This window comes from Echinococcus granulosus (genome assembly GCF_000524195.1).
Source record: "Echinococcus granulosus chromosome Unknown EG_S00011, whole genome shotgun sequence".
Classification (NCBI taxonomy): domain Eukaryota; kingdom Metazoa; phylum Platyhelminthes; class Cestoda; order Cyclophyllidea; family Taeniidae; genus Echinococcus; species Echinococcus granulosus.
The window spans coordinates 132,253-157,390 of record NW_020170391.1 but is presented as its reverse complement, the minus strand read 5'-3'; the positions used below and the strand labels follow the sequence as shown (position 1 = coordinate 157,390).

General features: G+C 40.4%; 5 protein-coding genes across 5 annotated transcripts; 2 read left to right on the top strand and 3 right to left on the bottom strand. All coding sequences in view use genetic code 11, as the record gives it.

The window, feature by feature from the left end:
* Window positions 1-640: 640 nt before the first annotated feature.
* Window positions 641-1,801, bottom strand: EGR_02398 (Rho GTPase-activating protein 100F; the record flags this gene model as incomplete). Its single annotated transcript, XM_024491647.1, has 1 exon — window positions 641-1,801. The coding sequence occupies one exon, from the start codon at window positions 1,799-1,801 to the stop codon at window positions 641-643; it is 1,161 nt and encodes a 386-aa protein (XP_024353798.1).
* A 4,043-nt stretch (window positions 1,802-5,844) lies between these two features.
* EGR_02397 (hypothetical protein) lies at window positions 5,845-9,019 on the bottom strand (the record flags this gene model as incomplete). Its single annotated transcript, XM_024491646.1, has 5 exons — window positions 5,845-5,934; window positions 7,017-8,027; window positions 8,138-8,340; window positions 8,426-8,516; window positions 8,990-9,019. 5 exons carry the CDS (start codon window positions 9,017-9,019, stop codon window positions 5,845-5,847), a joined length of 1,425 nt encoding a protein of 474 aa, XP_024353797.1.
* Window positions 9,020-15,053: 6,034 nt separating this feature from the next.
* Window positions 15,054-16,618, top strand: EGR_02396 (Vacuolar-sorting protein SNF8; the record flags this gene model as incomplete). Its single annotated transcript, XM_024491645.1, has 3 exons — window positions 15,054-15,368; window positions 15,842-16,131; window positions 16,483-16,618. The coding sequence occupies 3 exons, from the start codon at window positions 15,054-15,056 to the stop codon at window positions 16,616-16,618; spliced, it is 741 nt and encodes a 246-aa protein (XP_024353796.1).
* A 1,987-nt stretch (window positions 16,619-18,605) lies between these two features.
* On the top strand, window positions 18,606-20,776 carry EGR_02395 (hypothetical protein; the record flags this gene model as incomplete). Its single annotated transcript, XM_024491644.1, has 2 exons — window positions 18,606-18,696; window positions 20,121-20,776. 2 exons carry the CDS (start codon window positions 18,606-18,608, stop codon window positions 20,774-20,776), a joined length of 747 nt encoding a protein of 248 aa, XP_024353795.1.
* Window positions 20,777-23,861: 3,085 nt separating this feature from the next.
* On the bottom strand, window positions 23,862-25,137 carry EGR_02394 (Translational activator of cytochrome c oxidase; the record flags this gene model as incomplete). Its single annotated transcript, XM_024491643.1, has 4 exons — window positions 23,862-24,074; window positions 24,435-24,618; window positions 24,651-24,888; window positions 24,921-25,137. 4 exons carry the CDS (start codon window positions 25,135-25,137, stop codon window positions 23,862-23,864), a joined length of 852 nt encoding a protein of 283 aa, XP_024353794.1.
* Window position 25,138: the final 1 nt, after the last annotated feature.

Here is a 25,138-nt window from a genome sequence, read left to right as displayed (position 1 = left end):
CTTGATGGTATTTAATTTACAAAAGTTTACCCATTTGAAGGAAATCAAGTTTTCCGTTTTGGGTCGTTACCATGCACACATGTTCCAATTGTTCTAAAAAGACTTTGTTAAAGGGCATCTGCTAATTTAAATTAATTGCTAACTGAGAAAACTAGGCAATGTTCAAGAAGTCTGAATGCCTTTGTACTTGAACCCGATTATTATGGTGTTTTTTACCTGCCAATCTGTGAGTGGCAATAACTGATTTGAGTTACTGTGGTATTTAGCTTAAAATGGATACACCTTATTCGGAAGGATGAGGAACCCACCGGTCCTATATGTTACTTGAAGGAAGGTATGGAAAATGTTGAATATTGCACTAAATTTTTTTAAAAATTTATTTTGAGATGAATGAGCAACCCTGAAATCCGAAATTAGAGTAACACGGATCAGAAAAATGTTTCTTAAATATAGATGGTGGAAATAGAAAACAAAACTACTTGGAGGTGTAATTTGTAAGGTAATATGAACCTAGTTTCATTTAATCGAAGCGATTTGTTATTTTCTATCTCTATTACTGGCACCATATATACACCCAAAGCTGTCGGACTATTTTAGACACGTACTTGAAAACTACTCACTAAAATCTGCTACCAATTTCTCATCTATCGTGAAGATGCAACTCACCAGTTATTGCATGTATGTCTGGAACAGCATCAGCCGAGAGATCCAAGGCAGCAAGGGCCCCCCTCACCGCCTTTTCGCTCCGTTTTACTAGTCCTTGAGCAATCTTCTCCGCGGTGCGAGTGAAGAGATCGCGCACCTGTAGTTTCATCCACACCGATCCCGAGAGCCTGTATATTCCGACCACCTCAGTGCCTCGCCTGTCCACCTCTTCGACACACTTCCTTATCAGCAGGGGGACAACTGAGTCGGAAATGACACCGAGACTGGCGAGCATTCTGTCTCTATACACGAGCTCGTCCAGGCTCACTCCAAAGAGGGATGTGTCATAGGCGGCTGATAGATTTCGTCGCATGTACAGTGCAATCATTGGGAGGAAGCCCATTTGTAAATAGAGAACTCCTCGTGGTTCCAACTGAAGGGCAATCTTCTCAAAGTGCATTCCTGATCGCGCAATTAAGGGACTTGTTAGCGGTTGACATTCGTCTTCTGGTTCGTCCACCTCCTTCTGTTCTCGATTCGGTAATGTGGAGAGATTTGGTTGTGTCAGGGAGGTCAGATCAATACCACCATAGAAACATAGCCTGTGACGAGTGCGAGCGTCCCATTGGTAGATGAGGATAGAAAGAAAACGTGATTCCTCAATTTCCATCTCGAAAACTTCATCCCATTCAAAGTAATCCGTACTCGTACGGATCATTGATCGTGCTTTGCGCACAGAATCTGTCTCTAGAACACAGTACAGGTCGCGCAGAAGCATTTGAGTGGTTTTGAGGCCACTGCCAGCGATTATATTGACAACAAGAAATCCTCCACCACCGGCGCTACCGGTACATTCGCCGCCTCCACCGTCCACATTGAGGCATATTCTGTGGCGCGGAGATGACATCTCCTGTGAAGGTGATTGGCTTGGGTTGAAGGGGCAGTGAGTTTGACTGGGACTGGGATACGGTTCGCTAGAAAGCAGGTTGAATTGTGAGGAGTTAAAGTTGGAAGGAAGCTGAGATCGGGGGATAGTCGAGCTGACGACCCCACCACTGCTGCCTGGCAGATAACGCCCCTGACTGCTTCCAGCAAGGGCATCGGGGAGATGTGGCTGTTGCATCTTGTTGGCCTCCTCACTCAGAGGGTATCGCATTTGTCCGATTGGGATTTCGTGAACTTAGTAATAAAATGAAAACATACAAGAAGCTAAAATCTGTTTTACAATATTATATTTTGATAAAGTTTTTAAATGTTGCCATGTTATTATTTCTAAAAATGAAAAAACAATGAGTCTCACAGGGAGAGTGTGCTTTTACCAACATGACTTAAAACGCGTATTGTCGCTAAACTAATTCAACTCACATGAGACAGTTTTCATGCTGCATGTTAGAAAAACACGCTTCATTAATATTTATGCTCTCGTAATCCACGCCTTGTGCCTTCTTCATAGACGTCAAATCAACCTTACAGAACCCTTTTTATGCAAAATTCAGGCAGAGCTCAAGTGTAAGTACCGTAATATCGCACTTTTTGCCCATTTGCCGAATTTGGTTATTTTACGCCGAAGAAATACTCGTGGGGTTAATGAGAACACTGATGGTTAAAATAAATAACCTTCTAAAATTTCCGTCTGCAGCACACGTATTTTAAAACGGTATCTCCTAATCAAATGGGAAGCATACAATGAACAGGTGAGAAGTGATTTGGTGTATTGAGCTGCTAACATTCCAAGTATTTATATAAAAACAAATATTTGTAGTTAATTTTCTCTTTTTATGGCATTTTGTACAAGTTGGTAAAACAATCTGATCAATAAGGCCAGGAGTAATCTGAAAAGTTGCAAATAGAATGTAGTAGCAAAATAGAAATGCGCACGATCAGATTAGCGTCAAGTTGCCGTCTGAAGGCTGATTTTATGAGATTCAAGTTGCAGTCTATAGTTTTCGTCGGCATTTTAAGATTCAATTTTGCCAAAGCAATGGTATGAACATCGGCAACTTTAACTAAAAAGGCAATTCAAAGGCAGTGGGACTAAACGCCTTTGAGGTGGGGTTCTACTGCCTCTGCGCTTGTGTGAGCCGGCAAGTGAGCGCGCCTGCAGCATGGACCTAATGGCATAAAGTTAATTCACACACAGACACACACACACACACCGTCATCCACTCAATTGCTTTCCCGTGCGCGCTTCTTAAGCCGCCGTTGGCGTCGCTGCCTTAAGGGATGCACCTCAAGATGAAGTAGTAATGGTTGCAGCAGTAGCATAAGACTAATCTTAACATCACTGGGTTCCTCAGTTTCAAATTGACGCAAGTATACTTCCAGACTTTCTTGCCGCCGACAGTAAAGAACATGAGGTTAGATTGTAGAGGCTCTGACTGATCTGGTGAGTATTAAAATGGAAGTAACGTTAAGGTTTTGATTCTATTTACAGAGCTTGCTTTTGTGCTAATTAACGGCTTAATTTGGACAGTTTCTTTTATGCGTCATTCAAAATCATCCTACTGAGCATAAGCCAATAATAGCAATCAAAAAGAACACCACTGATGAAGTCGCTGAACCACTTGTGAAGGTGGATTTAATATGATGAGAAGGCCCACATCAGGTTCGAGAAAAAAGTACTAATGTCATTGTAGAAACGATGGAACAATACTCATATAACAAATTTAGAAGTTGTGAATATAAGCACATTTCTGAGACAGCGTAATACTATTGTAGTTTTAATGGCTTGACACATAAAACTAAGCACGTAAAAAACGGCGGCAAGCCAAGATTTTCCAAAGCCTACAGAGGGTGTGAGTTGGCCTCTTGGGGATTACAATAATGCTATTTCTACAGAATGCTCACAAAAGTACTTGCAGTTGCGACTCAAATGAAGCATGGCAGAAGTACCTCAAAATTGAATATTGAAGGCAAAAGCTAAGTCTACAAACCCAGAGACTTCGATTCTTAAATATGTCTAATATTTTGCTTTTTCTGCAATACTTTGTGTTATTATATATTAAAAACGCATGAAGCAAATCTTAAGATGGGATTTTTCAGCCAGTTAAAACAAATACATTTGTGCCTAAAATTCGGATTGGATAAAATAAAGGTGACTATCGCAGATAAATTTAGACTACGGAAACTCTGATCTCGCTGAGTACTGGGGGTGAGATATCACTGTCGTTTATCTTTTTACCCAGCCAACCTTGGAATCGCACACCACCATCTCATGTCATGTAAAGAGGGTAATTATACGACTTTATATATTCACCATTGAATCCTGACGAAAGCTAGCATTAATTGATAGGTCCAACTGTTAGGGCGTAAAATTATTATGATTACCCCCACCTCCGTTAAACGCATAAAATTATTCTAAAATGCCTGTTTCCCACACAAACTGCATGGGTTACTAGGAGATGAAGTATTAAGGATTTCGGAATTCTAATGGCAATTTCCACCCTAAGCCCGGAAGTAAAAAATGACAAGATATTCACACCATTTTTGGCATTACAGCTAAAAACCTATCACAAGTAATGGCGGTGTCAAATATTTGCCTTGTTTGAAATCCTAAAATTTAAAGTTAAGTGCAGTCAATGTTCCACTTTCCCGTAAGCATCATAAAAGGATTCCACAGAGAGAGCGCGATGTTTTCGCATACGTGGCAAGCCTTTAAAAACCCTCCTCTTGATCTCCTGTCCCAAAGTTATTTTAGGGATTATGATATGAGATTTTCATTAAGCATGTTTAATGAAACACAAATTCTTAGACGTTTGAGTGTGACATCAGTGATTCTGCAGTAATTTAAAGTGTTATCTAGAACTTGCTGTATCACAAATGTACGACTCAACGAAAATTACTAGACACTATTGCGAAGCTAATGGTGGTAGCAGTAACATTTACATCTATGGATGATAATTTGGCAAATAAAATTTAAAGTTGCCATGAAATGTCGATTGGATACAATTAGCGGAAAGTAAACACTTTCCAAGAGCGGCATGTAATTTCTAATGCCATTTCAAGTAGAATCCTACAACAAGGGGATAAGTTTAGTTAGTGGTAAATCAAAAAATCATAAAACAACGTGTAATTTGCGCGTTTTTTTCCTAAATAGGTGTAATATTGATGTACTAAAACAGATGAAAAGGCCCAATTTCTAAGTAATTTGGAGATCAGAATATTAGAACTGTGGTAATGCATACTTGAGTCATTAACTGGTAAGCAAATACACCCTTAGTCAGTAAATAATATCGTAAAAACGCTAGTGGATTTGTTAGCAAAAAAACGTTTAACCGAATACCACCTTGACCTGCGGTTTCTAGAGCAAAACTGGTGCTCCTTCGCCGTTCATCTTGGCAAAGATCGGCTTGTCTTATGTCTTTGCCAGTGTTTACTAGAAGGTGCTTAACACTGGAATCGTCTATTGCCGAGACCACATGCCTAGCATTTCACTGCAGCAAGAGAATGCATTAATTTCCATCTTCAACAACATTTATAAGCATTTGAAAGTTCATTTATACTGTGAAGTTTCTAACACTTATTCTGCAGATGCCTTTTTAACGATTCTTCCAACGTTATAGGTGAAGTCGTATGCCGTGTTCAATGTCTTTTTCCGCAGAGCCTAAATGGACTGCACTTTACTAACCATGGTTTTGTGCCGTTTCCACGACTGTCACGGTTAAGCAACAAGATAAAATCAGCTTCTGATTATGAATAAAATTTAGCGCACTGCGCCATTTAAGTGATGCACGCCTACCTCTGGCACTTTCGGGAATGCGGTACAAATAAGAGATATAAATTTTAGAGAAACTCATTGTTACTCTATTGTTGGTAAATCCCCATGCCAGTTTTGGCAGTTATAAATAAAGATTTGGCCTTAAACGACTCTAAATCACTTTGTTTTTCGTTTTGTTAAGACTTCGGAGTGCATGGATCGTAATGCAAAAGAGATAGCGAGGAAATCAACCTTCACTTTCCAATGCGCAAATAAATCCATTAAAATGTATCTCACAAGAAATTTATTAAAGTCACGAAAAGACACTTGAGTATGGAGTTTACATAACGAGGCGTCAAATCAATCTACTACGCCCTCAGAGGACATCTCACACAGCTTGCCATAATTCGGAGGCGATATTTCTACTGACACTCTTCGATGAGTTTTGTCTTCCACAGAAAAGGCTAATCCAAATGCTTAGCAAGTAATTTGAGGTAGACATTCTAGCGAATTGCTTGTTTGCAGATACACTGAATGGCGAGTTGCAAAAAGACGATAAGCACATAGTTAGCAATTTGAGGGAAGTTGTAAGGCTGTGGGACCGAAAAGACTCACGGAGGTCCTATTTTCAAACGAAACTTTTATTACAAATTACCTTGTAAACATGTTAAATTGAACCCCATGCTAATCCCCATTACTTTTTTTATGGACAGATGAGACTAAATTACTGCAACACGTTAAGTATGTAATAACATTAGTAGTAAACTTTGTGTCCTCATTATTTTCAGAGTTCAAATAAAACAACCAAATATTTCAACTTTTACGTAGAAAGTCGGTGTCTTCAGCCTCAAAAAGGGTCTATAACGGGATAAGTCTTCATATGATTAATAACGATCAGTGACAGACAAGGAAGCCTCATCTACTTAACGTATGTTTGATTACTTCATTCGACAGCCACACTTGAATGTGCAATGAGAGGGAGATAGGGGGATATTTAAATCAAGTAGCTCGGCCGCGATTGCTAAGGCATCCTGTTTATAAAAATAAACTAAAGGAAAACCTCTAAGGGTTAGAAAGAAAGGAATTTAAAATCTATTGATTCAAAAACACCAACAGGAAGAGAGTTAGTGGTATACTTGGAATTAGGCGTTTAAATCGGTGAATTTGTTATAAAATATTCACCACAGATGAAAGGTGAGCCTTTTTTACTTGCCATCCTATATTATTCTCCGGTAATACAAAGTGCAACATTTCTTCTGTCAATCCTAAAGAACACTCACTTAAGTCGATACTTGTTTGTTCTATTAGCTTGCATAAATGGCACCGTAGGATAGTACTCTCCTTACCGTTTCAATTCACGTAATTTGTGGCTTCATAAAACTAATCTTTATCATAATCTTGCCGACGGGAGTTATTTAAAATATGAATGTATGCATTTATTGCCCCAAATTTTAAAATCAATCTCAAATTATCCGTCTTAATAGTCTCGGAAATCCTGAAGTGCACATAAGGAACAGTTACAAATCAAAAAGCTTTTAGGATAAGCAATAATGATATCATTCCACATTCTGGCTACAAACTTACAATAGTGAGGTCCAATATTTACTCTCTGATTATTTGTATCCAATAAGGAAGTAGATGGAGGTGCTTGTGAAGTAAAATGTGTTATATCTACGCCGGCGTTGCCATAAATATCCGGTTTCTGTAGAGAGGTTGCATCGAAATTTACAGATTTTCTTTGATCAACACTTGTGGGGAAACGTGGGTACAGGGAGGTGTCTGCAAATTGGCCCGTCAAGCTCCGCATAATGGCCGCTTCCGAAGTCAAATCCTCCAAATGAAGGCTGGCTCTTGACATAGGGGTACCCATGGGCGGTTCCAGTGACTTCGCCGTAGGTCCTCTGGAGGTGGACTGTACAGCTGCCAAGGCCATTGCAGCTGCTGTGGCGGCCGCTGCAACAACGCTGGCTGACGGATACGCTTTACTTCCGCCAACCATACCAAGGCAATTTTGAGGAGCAGCGTTGAATGCATCCAGGGAATCGTAGGCATTAACCTCAGAGTCCGACCAGTAGGGAAGAGTCCCGGCTCGAAATTGTGGCTTCCTTCGAAGGGCAGGATCCAATTCTGACGATCCCAAAGGGCAATTAACCGTAGCATTAGCTGCTGCCAGTAGTGCCGATAAAAGGGGATTTGAGTGGGTTTTCGTTTGTTGAGTAATTCCTGCCTCTGGCTCGCACTGTATTCCTTTATCCAACAGTGTATCACGGTGGCGGTAAGCAAGCTCGTGTTGGGGGCTCGAAGGACGCGGTACAGAAGGAGGAGGAGGCAAACCATCGGAAATTTCGAAGGCCTTCGAAGAGAAACTTCTAACAAAGGGTGGTGGCGCTCGTACACTGGTGGATTCCGATGGATGGCGGAATCGTGGTCGTCCTTTTGTATCCCTGAAATGCACCCTCGGAGGTGCTTGCTGTATCTGAGATGGGCAACGCGGGAAAAGTGTTGTAGCGACAGCAGTAGTGCTTGATGGAGTATTCTGGCCATTGTTGTTATTAGGATTTATTCCACCACCTGTGGACATTCGATAGTCTTTTGGGTTCACGACGGCATACAGCTGCGTGCGATTCCGTTCGGCAGAGGGCGATAACAACTGAGAGTGTCGCGAAGCTTGTGCAGTTAAGGGGTACTGGCGAAGCGACAGTAGTGATTGTTGTGGAGGGCAGTTGGATGTGGATGTCTGAGACTGCTCACTGGATAGGCCGCTGTCGATGGACTCTTTAGTCATCAGTGGCTCACAGCCTCGTCCATCTCATATAAGCCACTCATCCGCTTGATATGGAAACGCTGCGCAATTACCTTATTGATGGCATCAGAAAGACTTCCTACATCAGAGAATGAACGACCGGGTTTGTTGAACAGACGTACGAGACGTGATGAAGCAGACGTGGGCACGACGTGTGCACACCCAGTGGAGGAGCGTGCGCGCGTTTGTAGGTGCGCTAAAGTGAACGCCCAAACACGCGCACTAAACTGGCAAGCGAAACCACAGAGAAGCGGTTGCGTGCGTATGTGCGTGTCCCTCACTCTTGGTGATTGGGCGGGAGCGCCACTGCGTTGAGAGTCGATCGACTTGGCCTGTGCTCACGCGCGAGAGCTCAAGTGCGCACGTGGCGGCCTGATTGCATAACACTGCAGAGTTGGTGAGGTGCTTGCGTAATTTCCGTTTGTATCCTCCATTTGCGGAAAATCATGCTATGCCCATAATTTCTACTAGGGTCAACGTAGGATCCATCACCACTCCTCCTTTACATCATCCATCTAAAGTTGACTTAGATTTCCGGCATTACGGATTGGTTTAAGCATCGTAAAAATTCCTACCAGCAATAAATAACAGTGAGCCACGGTCATTTCAAACTAACTTATACGACACTTTCCAAAAGAGGGATTCACTTGCTAAAGTTCAAAGCAGTAAATTTCCCTACTTCTGTTTACAAATAAAATTTGGGTTATGAATAGTGGGAAGGTATACGCATTCACAAATTACACTTAACTTTGCAAATGCTAACATGCACAAGATTTGTTCCAAATCCTCTTCAAAGATCGCTCATTATGCCTGTCAAAAGAAAGAAAACCACTTTTTCGTCTTACTTGATCATACGTAGAGACGTTGATGCTCATTTTCGACAATCTCTTCAAAAAACTTGACAACTTTTAATGCAATTGTCTATGATGCTTATCGAAGACCCAGAAGTTACAGGTGCTGTACTCCAGATATTGTGAGTAATGAAACATTTGTTTCATCTCAAATACATGTTTTAGGTAAAATGTTTTGTCATCACCGTCATTTTGTCATGCTTATATATTAGAACAATATATCGAGAGTCACACATGCGACTTTCATCTGGTGTTACGTTAACATAGAATGACCAAATTCCAATGGACCCTGATAACAGCTAATTTTGTGGATCCTGTTATTGCCATTATTATTTTGGGCGTAGCCAAAACGTTAAATGTGTTTTTTGTTTGGCTACCATGACGACAATTTAATCTTCAACCGCCCCCTATTAACGTCATCATGATAGAAGGAGCACACACATAAGCATCGCATTGCCCTCTCGTCTAGGCTCGTGTCCGTGGCCAATGTGGCTTTTACTGATGTGCATTTGCGTTTCGCTCTGGCGTAACAACCGCCATCAGCCCCAGCATTAGTCTACTTGCCAGTTCAATAGAATAGTTCTGCTGCAGCGCAATCGAAAATGCGTGCTGGAGAATGCTTAGAGCATGAATGGATCACCAATTCTTTAGTAGTTAGTAGATCAAAGGGATATAAATCCATATTTCACCCACATGTGGTCTGATTAGATAAAAAACGCATCCAAAAGTTGCGTCTGTATGCAGACACAATTAAACACACCTGTCAATTTTATTTGAAATCGACTAATGCTTATCCACTGCTAAACTTCATTTTAAAATTTAGCAAAAGTTTCATCAATGTCTAGAATTTCGTGTCGCAACGCATTCCATGATAATAGACGTGGTGCTAATCAAATTCTCCCGGAAAACTTGTTTCAGAACTATATCATTTATACTGTATCCAAGGTATTATGAACGCTCGATTGGTACTATTTTCTACTGCATTGTTTTAGCGTAGGTATTGGATAAGACTAAGGAATATGTTCTTGGAATGCAAGTAGAAACATTAACGAACAAACTAAGCAATGCATGCAAGCTAAGTAAAAGAAACACAGGTTGCTAGGCAAAAACATGGAATAGGTTATTTGGAAAGAGCAGACGCTTTCATGTCCGGTAATTTATACCCTTTTTTGGGCTTTTATTCTCATATCTATGCAATGTAGAAAACTCTATGACAATGCGATAACCTGGTTCTGCTGCCCACTTAGTGCACACTTTTTGCCATTTCTGCTTCTCCCCTTACTTATCGCTAATAAAGGCAAATACAGTAAACTGCTGACACAGGCGGCTCCAAGTTGGAGACATGAAAATTTAACTACAATATTTCCAGTATGCGGTTATTCCATTGAGGCAAAGTACTCCAGAAATGATTTACATAACTCGATTCACTAAAACATTTGATTAACGCAAAACGTGTGTGTCCAAGGTGTTAGCCCTTCATTACACGCTAAATCTGAGGGTATATTGTGTCAGATAACTCAGTAAATAAAAATAATAACAGCTTTGTAGTTGTGGCTGAAAGTAAAACTGAATGCTGGTGTTTGTAACGGAAATACATTTATTTGCCTAATACATCTTAGGTCTAATTTAAAATTTGTTTTGAAGTAATTTTTATTTATGCATTCAGAAATGCCTTTTATTTTAAGGGTTTCTCAAAAAAATTTGTTTTCTGAATTAGGCCTTTAAAGTGCAGTTGCTCGCAGGTTGAGTGGGCGCTTTCTTCCCATGCCTAAAGATTTATCACTGCAGATTTTAGTAATGGTTCGTTTTTATTTATGGTAAGAAGAAGTAAGTTGTGGAGTATTAGAAGTCGATTATAAGTACTAGGTATGACTAATCACCAAACCTCTACCATAGATTTAACGCGGACTTCAACGTGACTCGTTGAAACGTGGTAGCAGTTTACTTTGAAAACACTGTCGGAAACATCTTTCCTCAAGCAAAAATAATTCTAAAACTTGGGCAAATTTTTTAAAAGAATGTAAAAATAGGACATTTTGGAGAAATAGTAAGGAAATGATGCCTAATAGTAACCTGTGGAATTCTAAATAACTTAGTAATCTAGCTAATAAACGAGCCTCGATCAGGCGGCTAATATGCTCAAGCAGAACAATCATGTGCCACGAATTTGGTCACAGAAATGAAGGCACTCCTCGAGTTACTTATCACTGTCTACTGGTATTGTGATCATTTAAACCATTTTTGACTTAAATTGGCGAAATTGCTGTCACGCCACCACTTTGCTGCGCCACCACACATTATCTGCACTTCTTTTACTAGTTTAGACCAATTCTGTGAATATATTGCAAGCAAAAGTAATGTGCAATTTTACTAGTGCGTTTGGACAAAAAGTGGCTCGAAGTGGAATGGAAAAGTTTTCCATCCTTTGCATCAATAAGAGAAGGAAACCTGTTCCCTGTGATTGCTATACCACACAAAATTTTTAACTCACAAAAACCTCCAGGTTTGAGCTGGTTTCAATTCATATTTTTCCACTTGTGGAACAGATGGACTAAAACATGTATACAAATGTGTTCGTAGCAGGATTCAATGGTTGGGAATTTTAACCGCACCTGACCTGTGAAGCATTCAATGTCATTGAGTGCGGAATCACCGGAAACTTTACGTACATTAAAATTCGACCATCATCTACTATTTCGTCAATTCTACTAAGTATATTAATTAGTTTCCACGGAAAAAAAACTAAAAAAAACGGAAAAATACTTTTACTCAAAACCCATCATCTAAACTTTTCCGTCAAAAAATGGGGGTTTAAAGGTAAATCAGTTGTAGCATTTACATTGCTATTCTCTACCTCCGGCGCCAGACATTTGCACCAGGAAGACCAACTGGAGGAAGGCAGATTATAAAAGTTTTTGGTCTCCTCCTTGAGGATCGGTTGCGTTCGCTCACCCAGGCGGTGAGTGTAGACCGATCGCTTCTGGTATTTATGATACCTGGGTCACGAAGAGACAAAATGTGTTTACAACCAAAGTTTGGGTTGCTTGGAAAATAAAGCAAACAAATGTCCACTATTTCGTAAGTCTAGCTGATTCACGCTCATGTGATGTACATCCCAGTGGCCAAAAATATTTTGATTGAAGTTTCTAAGTTCAAATAACGCCAATTTAATCGTTCAGGCCCTTTAATTATGGCATAACAGACTTTCGTCACACAATCAGCTTAAAGCTGTTAGTGATGAATAAGTTTGACCAAAGCCATTTGATGGGTATCTACAAAACTTACAGGCAGCGCATTGCATATTTAAGTAGTTGAATTTGTTTGTAAGTTAATCGTGCCTTCTATTGGAGAAAAATATATGAGGGCTGCTTTGAAGCACAGCTTATCTTCTATCATACAAATCATATTTATATCCGGAAAAATTTATGTTGGAAATTTATTATTGTTACTGATAACTCTTTTTCGTACTATCCCATCGGATATTTCAAACATGCTATTACCACTGGATTGACTCAAAATTCGTGCATAATCTACCAAACAGTGGCCAAGAGTTTAACCGGATACCTATTTCCAGCTATCATAAGCCATAACAGTTTTTAACTCTAAAATAACTCTTATTGAATTTCGTACAAAAACAGTTTTCCAGGATCCATATAATTAACTGGGGAAAAATAGACTAGAGTCACTACTGTGATAAATAATAGTATTATACATAACTTACTTATATATTCATTTTTTAATGCCGGACACAAAAATGACGTTTGCTATGTGACTAATCCTATAGTTTCTTAATGGATCCGAGCAGGACTATAATACTGCTGCCTAGTAGTGCTACTCCTCTCCAATGTTTAAGTGACGAACCAAATGAGCAGACTACGCCTGCATCCTCACGAAGAGCCGGTGCGAAGGAGTGGTAACAACTAGCTACAGTGTCACAGTAATGAGGGCTCGCAATCTCAAATTCCGTAATAACCTACTAGGGAATAAGGCCCAGACCTTTTCCGTGAAATCTTAGGTTCACTAAGCACACTATCATTGGCACGAATTTTTGAAAGATAACGTGATTCTGACAAACCAACTTATTAATATTTCACATAAGACATAGAGCTAGAAACAAAATAATTTGTGCAAATCGAAGTGCAGTAAGCCGACAATAATTCCGCCAAACAGGGAGATGCACCAATGATCAGCTGTGGGCACTCCCATTCGATTGCACCATGTCATTTCAAAGGTGAACACGAAGGGCAAATTTGTATCACTTAAATTTTATTTAGACTGCACTGCGTTAATTAAGTAACTAGCCTTGAGTGTTTTGGATAGGAAAGTAGTTAATTTCGATATAAAATTGGATTTAATAATATGTTGGAGATGAAATCTGAAGTTATTACCACTTAGAACTCGTAAAAGTGCAAATAAATTTGCAAATAAAAGAAGGACGAATAAATCATACGAGCTGTTAGTAATGCAGAAAACGTTGTACACACTTTCTTTTACGCGCACCAAAATATTGCGTTAGATACAGCATTTAAGTTACTTTCGCTTCTCGTTGAGGTATTTGTAAAATAATTTTACAGAGATCTTCAAAGCATGTGGAACATAGTTTATGTAGTACGATAACCGCAAACACTTGAATGCATTGAAGAGAAAATCAGGGGTCCGAAATGCATGGTCTTCCCCTTTATTTAGACATTGATATATTTTATTTCAAGTTTATTCAGACACGTTAAAATCGAAGTTATAAACATCCAGACGCCGTTCGTTTTATTAAATTTGACAATATAACTGAAAATTAAAATCCACATTTTAGGTTTAGGGTGTGATGCGCCGACTATTCATTTGACTCTTCGTTTTGGCTTTACGGTCACTTAAGACCCTACCTTTATGCTTCTGCTGGGCAGCATGGCCTCTGGAATGGGAAATTCATTTGCTATGGGTTCCAATAGACGAGCGTTAAAAACACATACCCTGTTCAAATTTTGTTGCGTGATTGTTGATAATAAGCTATAAATGTGCATATCTATAAAGGCAATGAATAAGCTAAGGTTTTCACCACATGAACAAGGTAGAGGCGATGGCAAAGATGATCTTTCGATTACTTCAAGGAAACATTAAATAGCTGGTGCGCATTTGCCGCATTTGTAACAACAAAAAGGTATATGGACTGTTCTTTTATATTTATTTCAGAGGTAACTGGTGTGGACTCTGAGTCTACTTAGAGGATTTCGTACCTTTGGGATAGTAAAAGTGTGCAAGCGATGATATCTTTATTTGAGCAGTAAAATGGGTTTCTTCAGATTATTAGGGCCTAAAGAGAATCAAAGTTTATTTCCTTCACAGGTAAGTTTGTTGATCGTTTAACTCTTGATTTTGGCAGAGGGCCAATTTGTGTCTTAGCCAATGCACAGTCACCTGATGGGCTGGCCTCTGAGCGATACCAGTAGTCCCGAGCCCTGCTCTATGTTAAACCTGTATATTCCGCCCAGGTATTAAATAACATTTCACCATATTGGAAGTCTAGAGGCGCTACACACTGGTTATTTGTTTAACTCTAGGTTTAGAAGAGAGCCAATTCGGATTTCAGGCATTGTAGATTCGCCGAGTGGGTCGGCCTCTGGACCATACCAGCAGCCCCAAGTTTTAGTGCATGATAAAAATGTACACTTTTCTAAGAACATTATACCTACATTTGTCTTTAAGTAAGCCTCGAGACCCTATATTAGTATATATTTGCAACATAATTTGTCGTTTGTCTTAATTTTGGAGCCCAACAGAGCTTAACAATGTTTCACAACAGTTGTTTTTAAAAAATTGTTTTTCTTTATTATGTATGAATTTACAACTAAATATAATTTGGTTCCTCTAAATACTTAAATTTTGTAGGGATTTCAAAATAAAAACACTTTACTTTTTCGCATTTTAAAATCTAAACAACTGCTGCTAAAGTAAACATTGTTTAACTTTATAATCGTTTAGTATTTTTTAACCTCCCCTAATTTGCTGACACTTTTATCCAAGCCATAGACGTACTGCGCACTTTGAATCTTAGCGGCTACTAGCTATGTATAGGCGGGCCGGTATTGCCGGAATAAAAGAGCGCGCCCAAATGCAGATTAGATATGAGGAAAAGCGTAAACAAATGGCTGAAGACGCTGCAGCGAACCTTCACCGCCAATTAGAAACGGTTAAATCGTCCTTAGAATATTTCGCGTCGAAGTACCAATCAAGAATACGGCAAGACCATGCTTTTCGGACGGAATTCCAGTCCATGTGCGCTAATATTGGTGTTGATCCTCTTGCGTCCAGTGATGGTTACTGGTCGAAGATTTTGGGCATCGGCGATTTCTACTACCATCTTGCTGTCCGTATAATTGAGGTACAGTGTCTTAGGTGGTTCCCACGTTTTTGCTCTCATATGTGTCATTTCGAGTGTATATAGTAGGCGCTGACTTCATTATTTTGTAATAGGAGAAGGATTATCCCGTTGAACTACTTCAAGGGCATTGCACCAGCTGCTAACCGCTCCTGGTATAGTATTTTTCGTTAATGTAGCTTCTGCATATTTTTTAACAAGATTTGGTAGTACAGGTCTTTCTTTGAATTGGTCTTGTTCAATAGAGTACTAGTTACACTAGTTACTTAATTTGCCTAGTATCTGTCGATATTATACGTGGCGAGTAAATTTTGTGCTCCCTGCTGAGTTCTTTTTTGCTATTTTCTGGCTATGTCTATCTGATACACAATATTTCACAGCGATAAACCGTTGCTGTTATAGCTAGCACCAGCCCAAGTCTCATAAAATCTTCCTTGCTTTGAATGTACTGCTACTCGTTTTCTATTTACTTGTAGATTTGCATGGCAAACCAACGGAAAACTGCTGGTTTGATGCCTCTTGAAGAACTCATTCTCGAACTAAATAAAACAAAGAGCTCCCATGAATCTGACATTTGCCAAGACGATGTTATAAGAGCCATCAAAAAGCTCCAGTGTTTAGGCAATGGTTTCAAATTAATCAGAATTTCTGATTCGCGTCAACTAGTTCAGTCGGTTCCAGGCGAACTGAGCATGGATCAGACGGAAGTTTTAAAACTGGCTGAATCCCACGCAGCTCATATTAATGTACAGCAATGTGTGAAAAAGTAAGACTCTAAGCCCCATTGCTTTCCAAAACTCGTTAATCGGTTTTTTGCAACTGTTGTCTAGATGCATGGTTTATACTTTCAATCCGGCACACGGTTACCTGTTTACGTATCTGTCTTGTCTTGGGATAATTTGCGTAGGCTATTGACCTCACACGAAAGTGGGTGGAGATGTTTTATCCAATGTAGTTAATCGCGGAAACTCTCTTGCGGTGCCGTTATAGTGCTTCCATTCTCTGAGCCCACGCCTTTCTGGGTCATTGTAGTCCTTACGATTTTATTTTATTGTACTTGGACGCTTTCCGTATTTGCAAAGTTCCGATTAAGCAGTGTGTCTACTTTGTCTTTTAGGTTAGGGTGGACACATGAACGTGCACACGCAGCTTTGGAGTACCTCATGCAAGAGGGGATGGCATGGGTGGATGAAAGTGATAACACTGGACGTTCCTACTGGTTCCCCAGTTTATTGACCACTAAGGCAAATTGATAATTTTATTTTCTTATTTCTTGAGACACTACCCAGCTAAGACCAAACGTTTAACGTTCTTTTGCCTACCACCTTCTGCACAATACTGCTCATTTTGGTATGCGTAATGCTACAGAGGCTACTAATTTGATGTGAGACACCGAGACATGTTGGGATGGTGGGTAGCAATCGGGGAACGCCTCGACTGTTGTAAGGACTTTCACGGTAAATGTGGTTGAGGGATTTTTCGACCGTATTGTTGCCTTAGACACTATCAGTAATAGGTTCGGAAGTACGCAGACGCTCTCATAAATGTTTTTTTTTCTTTTGGAGGTTGTCGCATGTGACATTGTTTGATTTCCACATTACTCTAAATGGCTTCCTCGGAATGCCTTTAATGGGCTCGTTGTTTTGGCTACTTGTAAGGCTTGGTATTCTCATAATCCTGCGAAGTGGTATCAAACATCTAAACTGAATCAATGAATAGGTTGTCGTCGGAGGAAGATGTGTTGCCGTTTGCGACGATTCGATTGTGAATCACCGCTGCTGCGGTTCAATTGTGCTTCGTTACTTGGTCCACTTACGTCGCCATTATGCATTTGTTATGCATCAAACTTACGGCACCAATTCAAGTAGATGGGTTTGTTGAAAGACGTCGATAGCTCGAGGGGATGTGCGTATCATTTGCAGAAGTGCTTATTGTCCAGCTCCTACATTAATGCTGCGCATGAACTATCTCACGTACGGTAATTCGGTGTATGAATTATTCCGCTGACTAGAGTTGTCATATAATAAGTAAGTCCATGGACTAGCAAGCCCTGTTGGTCACTGAAGCATACTCCATCTGTGGCTTACTTGCTCACTTTCATCAGTTGAAGTCAGGGTGAAGAATTCCATTTCATTTTGAAGCGAGTAGGATTTTGGACGTTAAATAGTTATAGCATTATGGTGCGTTAATGTCAAGGTTCCCTCCCGTAGTTAACTGTAGTGCATCAGGTCTTCCCTGGGGCCGCAATGATGCGAAGTACTGTGGAAAATCACATACTACAGATGTATGAGAGGGAGGACTATTGGCATGGTCTCCAGGCCATGCTATGGAATAGAGACAACTCGCGGTGCTTGAGTTACCCGCGCATCGGATCGCCGCACAAAAGCTGCTCATTAAAACACCTGGTGTAAATTTTGAATAAGATATAATTAAAACCAAAACATTTGAGATGACTTTTTTACCTGAAATAAATACGATAATTTTAGTTCGATCCACCTGCTTCTCGTAATATAATGGTTTGTTTTTTTTTGGGGGGGGGATAAAATTGAAAATTTGACAAATCTGAAACGAGACTCAAAACTACCACTTTAACTTGTTCCCTTCATTTTAAAGTAAATATATGGAACATTCCCATGCCAATTAAAAAATTCATATTGAATCATTAAATGATATGTTTATAGGTTGCCGTAACCTTCATTCGTTCAGGTACTGGTTTGGTATCGAGCGCGCACGTATTCTATTGGTGCGGTCGGTTGATGCGTTCTCATGCAAGCCAATGAAATGTCAGGGAGCTTAGTTTTTTAGGCGACCTCGCTATTTTCAGAGCCGGATTGTCAGTGTGGTTATAGCTTCACGTGGCTCCCTTCAACAACGACATGAGTCACCAACATGGACAACTGAATTACAATTGTGCACCTTACGGCAGCCCCAATAAGCAAGGAATTCATTTACGAGGAATCCAAAGAAGGATGTTAATGAGAGAGCTAGTGGTGAATAAGGTGTCAGAAACCAAAACCGTTGGTTATGTTATGGGTGTCATTCAATCACCTTTGAAAAGGAGTTACGCACCGAACTCTCAAATAAGAGTCCAATATGATGGACTAGAACATGGTGATCCAGATCTAGCGCCATGGGTGGTTTTGAGATCGCGTTTTACACGTGAAGAAGCTGTAACGTTTCCCATCTCCATGTGCGCGGATTTGTACAATCACTTGCTTCATTGTGCACAGCTGAGACAAGATGAACTCGATAGTTCAGGAGAAGCTCATACAACACAGGGTTCAGATCAAAATGATGACGAAAACTGCGCCTTCGATCTTTCTCATCTCAGGTCAGTGGCGTTTATTGACGAAGCTACTAATTGTTCTCTTACAATTCTTACGGAACAACCTACATTGGGAGAAAGCAAATCGGGAAGAGAATCGGAGTTTGGGAAAGTTAGGCGATGGATACAATCAGGGCCCCTCAATAAACCTGAAGATAAATCAGCAAACGGTCCTCATACCTTACCTATGCACATGAGGACTGTGTATTTGGAACTTTATGAGATTCTTCTTCCAAACTTAATTACATTTCTGAGTAAGCTGTCACTTTCTAATGCTTTCACCCCTTTTTCGTTTTTCACTTTTAGTTTGTTCTCGTAAGGTAGAGCTTTCACAAAACGAATATTTACTAAATTATCGTTTGATTTTGATCACTCTATCTAGATAGTGTTTTGGGGATGGGTAATTTTCCAGTCCGCAAGTGCTTTTATAGAGTTCGTAATAATTAGTATTTGATAAATAATTACAGTTATTAATTTCACGAAAATCGATGCCTCTGCATATCTGCTTTTTTTAGGGTTTGCAGTGAATGATCAATAACCGCTGGCCTCCTTTTAATGTTTCCCATAAGTGTCAATTACTAATTAAGAAATTCAAATTTTCCTTTTTAGTCTTCCTTGCACGTTCTATCCCTCTTTTGCATTCACAAAGGGATCCTAGCCTTCTTTTGGTTGGATTACATTAGATGTCTTTCAAACTGTCATTCTTCTATATTGTGTTAATTCCTACCATAAAAAACGTACTTAACATTGAATACGATATGAAACGTAAAAGAAAACGACTGAGACGATTCGGGCCCTGTCAGTTTGCATCATGCTTCTGCACATGCATGACGCGTAACCCAGAAGGTGAAAGGAGTATCGGCGGAGGTCTAGGTGCCGCATAGGTGTTAAAAGGGCGCCCCTGAATTCGACTTGTGCTGTGTCTGGCACTGTCTCGATGCGTCTGGGCAACTGATTAGGGGAAGCCTCTGCCTTGTGTTGAAATGCAGTTTCATTGATCAAATTCAATTGCTTGGGGCGATGCCTGTGTAAAGCTTAAGCTTTGCGTATTTCTTCCTTATGTAGGCGGGTCTTCTGGGCTTTCACTGAAGCGCGAAAATATTTTTTAGTGAATGCCTTGTTCACGAGATTTAAAGGAGGAATTCTCACTCTTGCCAGAATGGCACTGATTGCCATCTCTGCTTCGTTATAGCCTTATTTCAAGTCACTCAGTTTTCGTTTTAGAATTTTTTGATCGATCTAAAGTTATTTTCATGAGACAATTAACATTATCATTTTCTAAACGTTCTGATTTTATGTTAGGAGTATTCAAAGCATTTTCGTTAATTTAAAAGAGTAATCTATGATTGAGTTTGTCCAGGCTATCAGCGTGGTGAGCTTTCATTCGACATCAGTCGTCATTGTAACAACATGTTTTGTATTTATTTTAGGTGATATCTGTGTTCGATACCAGCATCTGGACCAACCTCCACAACTCAATTTTTTATACAGTCCATCTGGTGAGCGCAGATTCTTCTTTGACATACGCAACACCCCCTATGGCAACCGCTTGCACATTTCCCAGGTCACAGATCTCCATCGAAATGTCATTGGCATTCCATTGGAATCATTGGTAACCTTTAGGAATCGACTCACTATGCTCATTGACGCTTTGAAGTTAGAGGACGGGGAGGTGATGCGAGAGACTCTGGAGAAGTATTCCAGTCGTCCGAGAAGGCTGCGGTTCATCCGTCCTACCTTTGGCAATCAAGCAGCCACTAGTTCCAGCAGCCGGCAGACTCGGTTTGAGAATGAAAATAAAAGAGTACAACAGCGAAATAAGTTGGAGGAAACAAAAGCTCCAGTAAAAACTAGGCGACCACCGCAACAAGGCGGCACAGCTTTCAAGTCACAGCCAAAACCTCAAGAACCCAACACTGAAGGTGATCATAAGGCTGATGAAGTGCAAGGAAGCGCAAATAGAAATGCAAAAGAGGAAAATGAGGTTAAACAGGAGGAAGATAGACCGATGGTTAGAAGAAATGGCAAAAAGAAACGTTCCAGAGTGGTCAACGCTAATCAAAAGGAGGAGAAGGTGGCACCCTAAAAGACTGCATTATCTCATCTCACTGTTCGTACTATTATGTCACATTTGTGCTCTTAGCAGTTCTGCTTCTCAGACACTTCGGTTTTTTATGCAACATTTAGATGTAGAAGCCTATTATTGTATTTTTCTACATGTGGTAAGGGTGCAATGCAAGGTACACGGCTGTTTTTACAAATACCCTACTCCTGAATACGAGAAGCATAATTTTGTGCCTTAATCCAAAATTCTCTGTAGATGGAACCGAGATCAAAAGCAGCAGTATAAAACAAATTAGATCGTCTTGTAATACACGCTTTAGAATGTGGATAATTTTCTACTTGCTTATAGGTTTAGGGGATTGCACGTGTAGAACAAACGCCTGGATGCGTTGCAATTTCGTATTTAAGTTTTCCTCGCAGAAGCGAATCGGCTTCGTCTCGTGACGAGTCTAGCTCATGTCGGACGAGCGTAGCTCCCCGCCCGCCCCCCTTCTCCCCCTCGCTCGAGCCCTTGTCAGTGATCACTGATCCACCGCATGGGGCGGTCAAATGTTCGCCCGCATGCGCATTCGTGGGGTGCGACCTGTGCTCACGCTTGACGCCATCTCATCGTGCTAAATTGGCCGAAGCGGTGACACTTCGAGCAAAATATTCTCTTCCATTTTTGCAAGTGTGTCACTGAGGCAGGTCAACGCTGCCTCACTACGCTTCGGGGTATGCACGATTTCCATGAGAATATTTTAGCCAAGGCTCAGAAGCCAATGACAATGCTGACTTCAAAATCCAACCCAGAAAAGATGAGATGTATCTACCTATAATCGCTTTTTTTGTCCCAATCATAAAACTTTCGGTGTTAAGTTGAGCTTAATTGTTAGAAGTAATGCGAACAACACATCCCATCGACCATATGAATTGAAAAAAACTTCGACTTCATGGCATTCAAAAATCTTCACAGGAGTCGTTTTAGGGTAGCAAAAACGAAACCTTCAGCCATGGCACATCGGGTTATGCGTGCTCTTTTGTCATGGGACCTAATGAAGCTCGGCGGCGGGGGTGGCAGTAGCACGCTACGTGACTAATCTGGCATGTCGTGCGGCTCCGCACCCCCGTAAATTCACGTCCGTTCAAGATTTGTTAATTTATTATGCCTTTAAGGCGTTATACCGAAAACACAACTTTGATTGTGATACTTCGCTTAGTAGTTTTACGCTGGGTTATGGTATCGCAGGTACTAAAGGGCACGGCTATTGTACCCTGCCTAGTGGCATGACCCCTGGGCATGCTAGTAAGTTCCCCTCCCTCTTCCAGCCCTTCTGTGGGTTGATAATACGTATTTAGCCTTAGTATTATGCCCTCTTTGGTCTTCAGAGAGGTCTTGGGACGCTCCTCAGCTAGCGCACCTAAAAAAATTTTAGACTAAATAGTTAGGCTCGGGTAAGGGGTACTTTAAAGAAGCGGTTTTTGGGTTCTAAGGCCTACGTGATTATTCCTCAATCTGTTATAGCAAACCTCATGGTCATTGCAAGCGCCATATTTATCTTTCAACCAAACTTGACAGGTAGTGTGCGTTCAACTTATTGGTTTCGTCCATAGTTGTACAAAAGTTGCTAAATTTTTTACAAAGTGCTATCTCGCAAGACGGTAACTTCGAGAATATGGTTCTTGCGAACGCATAATCGCCACCTCACGCATCCAGCGCTACACTAACAGAAACTTCCTGGAAAATTAATCTACCCTCATTTTCACTAATTTTACTTTTGCTCGTCCTCTTAGGTCCGTTTATCCAAAATAGTTTTCCACCGCATTGGTGTCGAAACGACACCTTCCGGATAAACTGTTCAACCTAACATTCTCCTTTCATGGTGAGGTAAATGCACGTCGACATTATGAACGCATATTTTAGGGGGTGGCAGATGTTTCCCTCACAAACTTTTTGGAAATAGCTTTATCTTGTTCTGCCTTAGCTTAATGACAATATTTCGTCGAGCATCTTCCTAAGATACTTTTGTTTTGAGATTCTCGAAAAATCTGATTCTATTGTATCACTATTTTGCCTGAGAATGATCGCACCGTGCCCCAATGGGAGTATTTCTACAGTAGCTGAAATTGTAGGTCAAATTTACACTGTTCACCTGGTAATTTAACGTCTTATTTTGATACCACTTAATAAGCATCAACTTAATCTGCCGCAGCTCAGTAGTTCCCATCGAAACATATTGTTTTTGGGCTTTAAGAGAGCTCAGCGAAATTCCTTCGAAGTGTTGGTCATAGTTTCATAAAAACAGCCAACTTAACTAATTTCAAATAAGTCCGAATAGCCAGCCGACTAGTATTAGTAGACCAATGGCCTCATCCACAAATTCTTCACTCGATACCGAATGGCAGGTTAGTCCGCCATACACTTCAATTCTTGAAATAATCAGCGCCCAATGAACGTCATTTATGGAACCAAAAGTATAATAATTACGAGTCCAGCCCTGATAAGAGCGCAGGGACGTGGAAGTACATTACACGACTGTTGCTGAAAGCAACCCGAGAAATTACCACGCCACTATGGTTTCCGAAATCTAAACGAACCTCAGTCAACATTATGAATAACGGAAGAGGATGCTACTGGTGCTGATTCGTTTTCGAGCCTTTACCTATTTAAATCTGGTTTAAATCTACAACCAGAGGTCATGTTTCAGTAACCGTGAGGACATAGCGATTTTAATTCATATGTAATGGAATAGATTAATAAAAGCGATAACACAGACAATACGACGTGACGGTGACAAGACAGATAAAGCACACCTCACAATAGCTTCACTGCATGAATGCAGAACCGATAGTCCCAGAGTATCTTGACGCAGTAAGCTATGCACTACATCGCTCCAGTCAGTACATCTTAAGAAACGATATCCATTCCACCAAAGATAAGTATAAACATCGCAAATACGAGAGTAGTACAGAAACTCATGACGTTGATTTGGAATAAAATTTAACAAACCACTCCGTTATTAAAAACAAATGAAGATATCAACAGAGTTTTATTTCAAGAATGTACAAGTCTAAGAAAGCATGTATAGGCAGATCCAACACTGTTACAATCTTAACAAAATATGCATTCACTCGGCCTCATCGCAATTGTCATAAAAGTTATCTGTGTAATCAATTGCATCACGAATGCGGTCGTACATCTGGTTCATCAGTTTATAATCGCTGGAGGAGACGGAAACTTTCCGAACAGCCAAATACGGACAAAAGGATTCGTAAACGGTGACACCGCGAGACTCCAAACTTTGGCGCACATTATTGACATCATTAACGCCACAATGAAACTAAAAGATTACGAGCACACTACTTGTTACTTTTAAGTAAAAGATAACGACTTCAAGTAAGAGCATCATTAAATTCGAATCAATTTTGCCCTTTGTAAAATTGCGAAAAGAATATATTCCACGTTATGAAGCTATAATCACTGATACCCATAAATTTCCAACCAATACAATAAGTGCTTAAGAAATATGATTTTCCCGGTCAAAATATACTATCATGTGAAACCACCACCAATCAACCAAAAGAGGTAACGAAATTGCCCAAAAGGAAATCGGACTATTGCTTAAAAACTCACGGTGAAAGGGGGCAAAACTTGAATGAGCATATTTCATCTACTCCACACAACTCAGGTAGGAACCTACTTCAAATCCTTTTACACCAACATCAATTTCCGTTTCTGTCACATCATGCGCGCCACAATCGATCGCTAACTCGGTTGCCACATCAATATTTTCCAGGGTTTTTTGCGGTGCGGCAGAAATAACACCTTTGTGCTCAAAAAATTCATTGGCAATTGAGCCGGGAGTCGACCTCGACACCTTAAACCTTTTTCAGTACAAACAAACATAGTGACGTACCCATACTTTTTGACAATGCCTTGTACCTTATCACGTGTGGGCTTCACAGCCTTACAGCGTGTTTCAATGAGGGCAAAAATACCACCAGGGGCTTGGATTTCTATAATGTAAGGATCAACCATATCATGAGCTGAGAGTCGCCTGTTTATGGTATCCATTGGCACGTTTTTGGATTTTGCGTCAGCGATAACAGAGGCAAGGCGACCATTATGTTTGGGATCTCGTTCACCTCCACCAACTACCTTAAAATAAGCAAAACTAGAACATTACGTTTGATGGCAGCATCTATCTGTAAAAGGAAATTGGACGTAACACGTGCACGCTCCCTATCCTTAGCCTCTTTCGTGTGTCTAATGTTTTGCCAATGTGAATGCCCAGCAGATCGACTCGGAATGTAAGTAAGCTGACGTGGGAACCTATCCACATTGATAAGAATCCGAGGAATAGATCTCAGTGGGAACAATACACGTACATTGGCGATAGCCATA